Source organism: Saprolegnia diclina, assembly GCF_000281045.1.
Source record: "Saprolegnia diclina VS20 unplaced genomic scaffold supercont1.74, whole genome shotgun sequence".
In the NCBI taxonomy this organism is placed as follows: domain Eukaryota; phylum Oomycota; class Saprolegniomycetes; order Saprolegniales; family Saprolegniaceae; genus Saprolegnia; species Saprolegnia diclina.
The window spans coordinates 3,664-4,799 of NW_008246141.1; the positions used below are offsets into that span (position 1 = coordinate 3,664).

Below are 1,136 nucleotides of genomic sequence, written 5' to 3' on the forward strand. Positions count from 1 at the left end.
GATTTACCATAGTAGCGCTTCTCAATGCAAACTGACGCCAAGGGGAGACTCGAAGCCTCGGGTGCCGTCTCGAGCAGATCATTCAGAGCATCGACGACGAACGCTTGGTACCCAGACGCGTTGTAGTACGGCCAGAGAAGGTCGTTGGCGAGTCGCGGCTGGATAAGGTGGAGGTAGTAGAGGCTGGCCGCTACAGTCGCACCAAACCAGAGCGCACCAGCAACCAGAGACGGGTAGTGGCGCGACGAGCCGACGTATCCTGTAGGCAGCACCCGCATACTTCTTTTGAATGGTTACTCAACTAAATCCGTGCGCCTCTGACTCTGAAACGACTCTGTTGGCACAAGCGTCGCCGTCGCGTTTCTAAATATGATGGTGTCGGCATAATTGCTATTCGCTTTATCCATGCTAGAGCAGCTCAGGATGCATCTCTATTGGGAATCGAGGATCTACACTGGAGTACAAGTTGTACTATTACAGAGGGTCTTAGCAACACTTTTACACTAGCGATCCTCAAGTGCTAGTGCCATGGCAAAGCGACTGGATATGCTTCGTCTCGAGTCGCACATCTGCGCCCGACGATGACTCGCGACCTCGAGCTTGTGGACGCACCACGTCTTGACGTCAAAGACGACCCACTGATTTTGATACCGAACGCTCAATAGTCCATTCAGAACCGCCGACGCACGGTCCAAAAAGTACGTTCCATCCTCGTCCAGCCAGCCGTCGTGACTGAAGAGGTACTTGGCCCCGCCGCAGAGCAGCATCGACGAGCTCACATGTGGATGCGGCCGTTTCCAGAGACAACGCACCAGACCAAAGCAGACGCCGTTGCAGACAATCACCAGACCCACCAGCGTCAGTAGTCGCTCCAACGACCCAATCACGACACTGCCTGCCACACACACCACTTGGTAGTCCAATGTAGCAATCTCACAAGTTGGAGATACTGTGATGGTGGCCTGGACCGGCGCCAGTGTCGCCAGCAGTGCCGAGATGAGCCACATGAGCAGACTGTTGATGGTGGCGTACGCGATCGTGTGGTCTTGGGTCCAGACGAGCGAGATGTCGTTGACGATGCCGACAAGCCACGTGACTTCATTGGCCGCGAGACACGTCGTCCAGAGCGGGACGGG

The 1,136-nt window shown here is 55.5% G+C and overlaps 1 protein-coding gene across 1 annotated transcript; it reads right to left on the minus strand.

Annotated features, from left to right (window-relative positions):
• Positions 1 to 452: 452 nt before the first annotated feature.
• Positions 453 to 1,121, minus strand: SDRG_14539 (hypothetical protein; the record flags this gene model as incomplete). The annotated part of the gene is made up of 1 exon (XM_008620674.1): positions 453 to 1,121. A coding segment is annotated over one exon (618 nt), but the record flags the coding sequence as incomplete, so codon positions are not given.
• Between the last annotated feature and the right edge of the window lie 15 nt (positions 1,122 to 1,136).